Consider the following 3,232-nt stretch of genomic DNA (forward strand, 5'->3'; position numbering starts at 1 on the left):
CATAAACAAGTTATTTTGTTTTGACCAGAAAAAAATATTCTAGATTCTCCCTGCAAAACTAACTTTTCTTATGTGACTGTGGCATGGACTACCAAAAGTCTGTAGAATGTCAGTTGATATATTTCTGAGAATCCTACCATTTTAAAGCTTATGGTGATTTTAAAGTAAAAACGTAACATAATCCTGTGTAAAATTTTATTTTAAAAGTGTTTGGATTTTGGCACTGAGAAGTAATTCAAACATAAATCACACTAAGGTGCTGCTTTGCTGTATTCATGTTATGTGGCCCTTTTCAAAGTCAATGTTTTTATATAGTCTTTCTGTCATGTTTAATGGTTTTTCTCCACCTCCTCTCTCCCATCGTTGTATAAAAATAGCAGTGATATTCAATCACAGTTTAGTAAGCATTGGCCATGTGCTGAAGGTACTTGAATCCCCAGCCACTGAAAGAGGGCTTGAATCTGTGTTACGTGTTCTCAGATACAGGGTTGTAAACACCATTTTTCTGTTCCATTTTCAGGTCACATGTGCCAATTTAACAAACGGTGGGAAGTCAGAACTTCTAAAATCAGGAGGCAGCAAATCCACACTAAAGCACATATGGACAGAAAGCAGCAAAGACTTGTCTATCAGCCGACTCCTGTCACAGACTTTTCGTGGCAAAGAGAATGATACAGATTTAGACCTGCGATATGACACCCCAGAACCTTATTCTGAGCAAGACCTCTGGGACTGGTTGAGGAACTCCACAGACCTTCAAGAGCCCCGGCCCAGGGCCAAGCGAAGGCCCATTGTTAAGACGGGCAAGTTTAAGAAAATGTTTGGATGGGGTGATTTTCATTCCAACATCAAAACAGTGAAGCTAAACCTATTGATAACTGGGAAAATTGTCGATCATGGCAATGGGACGTTTAGTGTTTATTTCAGGCACAATTCCACTGGTCAAGGGAATGTATCTGTCAGCTTGGTACCCCCTACGAAAATAGTGGAATTCGACTTGGCACAACAAACCGTGATTGATGCCAAAGATTCCAAGTCCTTTAACTGCCGCATTGAGTACGAAAAGGTTGACAAGGCTACCAAGAACACACTCTGCAACTATGACCCTTCAAAAACCTGTTACCAGGAGCAGACGCAAAGTCACGTGTCCTGGCTCTGCTCCAAGCCCTTTAAGGTGATCTGTATTTACATTTCCTTTTATAGTACAGATTATAAACTAGTACAGAAAGTGTGCCCCGACTACAACTACCACAGTGACACACCTTACTTCCCCTCCGGATGAGGGCGAACACGAGGGTGAGACTGAGGCCTGAGGAATTCCAGGTCACATGACAGGGCTGTCGCCTCAAGAAGAAGGTCCCATCTGTTGCCTGGAATGTGTCTACACTCTGCTCCTCTTGTCAACTGACGGCAAATAAACGCTCGTGGAAAACAACCTGATGTGATTTCTGCCCAGTCAGCTTCATCTCTTGGTATAGTCGCAAAATCACCACAGATTATCAAGCCACACCTGGAGACACGCTCCCACACATAGACGCACACCAACACACTCGCATACACATTTCAGCCAGCGTCTGTCGTGATTCCTGTTGAGAGGGCTTTCATTGTCTGCCTCATAATGGTTCAGGAGAAACGATCATCAAGCAAAAGGATTAACTAGACAGTGAATGGTTTTTAGCACTTGCTGTTATGGAAATCTCTCTTTAATGTCTTGAGTACATGCTAATCAATAGTCCCCACTCATGCATTTCTACTGCTTGGAGTAGCTGTACTGGTAAATACTACTGTAGGAGTATAATGCTTGTTAAAATGGAAAAAAAAATGTGTTTTTAAAACTCAGTATTCTTTATTTTATGAACACAACAAGTGTAGTAATTTTTTCCAGCGTTCAGTAGGCACATTCAAGGTGATCCAAGATAGCTCTTTTTTCTATGGAGGGAGCCTGTTCTCAGTAAAGATGAGCAAACATTTGGAATTTACATGTGGGCAGACACTGGACTACAGCTTTCATCACCAGTCATTGGACTTTTGCAAAGTCGAGACCAGCTAAGGCTGCTTAAAACAAGTTCTGATCATTATATAAGAAGGGAAATGCCTGACAGACACCATGTAAGTTATAAGTGTCTGTCTTATCTTTACTAAACATATTGTAACAAAGTCAATATCCTAGTCTTCATTTGTATGAATGGTTTGTATTGTACATAGTTTAACCAAGTGTAATTTGAGCTGCTTATTAATATTAACTTGTATTTGTCTCTCTGCTTGTTATTGGTTTAAAAAGAAAAAAAAAAGGATATGAGGAATCCATTCTATCAATGTAGCTGTGAACTCCATTAAAAAGACAAACTTAATGTACAAAGCATTTATTCAGCTCAAGTATTGTTGAAACCTATACATATACAACATTACAGTCTGTCTGTATTTAGATATTTTATTTCTGGACAAAATGAAATGTACATAAAAATAAAATGCTTAAAGTTGAGTTTCAATATGTACTTGTGTAAGATGGTGATTTAAATGGTTCTGACAAGAAGAATGTGCTGGAAGACACTCATGGTTTTGCATCTCATGTCTCTAAATTTGTATAGGACTATCTAAATTGTTATTAGTTACCTAGTCAAAACAACTTAGGAGTCTCAGTCTCAAGCCTGGGAAACAGTTGTGGCATTCAGTATTACACACATTTTTGGTTGTTGTCATGTTAGTTGTTCAAGAATACCAAAAAAATCAATGAGCATAAAGAGATAATTGAGGTCTCCTGAATTAATTATAGCTAGTTGTTTTTTAATTTTCCCGTAAAGCATCTTTATTTAGTAGGATGTTTAGAAGGTATTGTTTTTTCTTAAAAGAAAGCCAAGAGATCTGAAGATTGTGGCTGATTTCCCCTGATTCTACCATATCGACTCAACTGAGGAAATGACAATAGTAGTGGAGGGCTTTGATGCTCAATTTACATATAGCAAAAGGGATCAATTTATGTATAAAGGATTCTTTTTGGACATTAAATTTTATTTTAAAAAAGTAATTATGGTATACAATCCCAGCATAATAAACAGAAGAAGAAATACGTTAAGGTAATATCCCATATTTAAGGTCACAAACTGGGGATTGGGATATGAAAAGTCTCAAAGGTTAACCAAAGAAGTCAAATTAAGAACATTCACTCATTCTCATCTTCCCTTCATGCTACAGAGGAATAAGTATGTTTCATATAGAAAATGATACAAGTACT

General features: G+C 37.9%; 1 protein-coding gene across 1 annotated transcript; it reads left to right on the plus strand.

Moving 5' to 3' along the window:
* The first annotated feature begins 275 nt into the window (after nt 1-275).
* NXPH1 (neurexophilin 1) lies at nt 276-1,282 on the plus strand. Its single transcript, XM_052639075.1, has 2 exons — nt 276-322; nt 487-1,282. The coding sequence occupies exons 1-2, from the start codon at nt 276-278 to the stop codon at nt 1,280-1,282; spliced, it is 843 nt and encodes a 280-aa protein (XP_052495035.1).
* The last annotated feature ends 1,950 nt before the right edge of the window (nt 1,283-3,232 follow it).

Source organism: Budorcas taxicolor, chromosome 4, assembly GCF_023091745.1.
Source record: "Budorcas taxicolor isolate Tak-1 chromosome 4, Takin1.1, whole genome shotgun sequence".
In the NCBI taxonomy this organism is placed as follows: Eukaryota; Metazoa; Chordata; class Mammalia; order Artiodactyla; family Bovidae; genus Budorcas; species Budorcas taxicolor.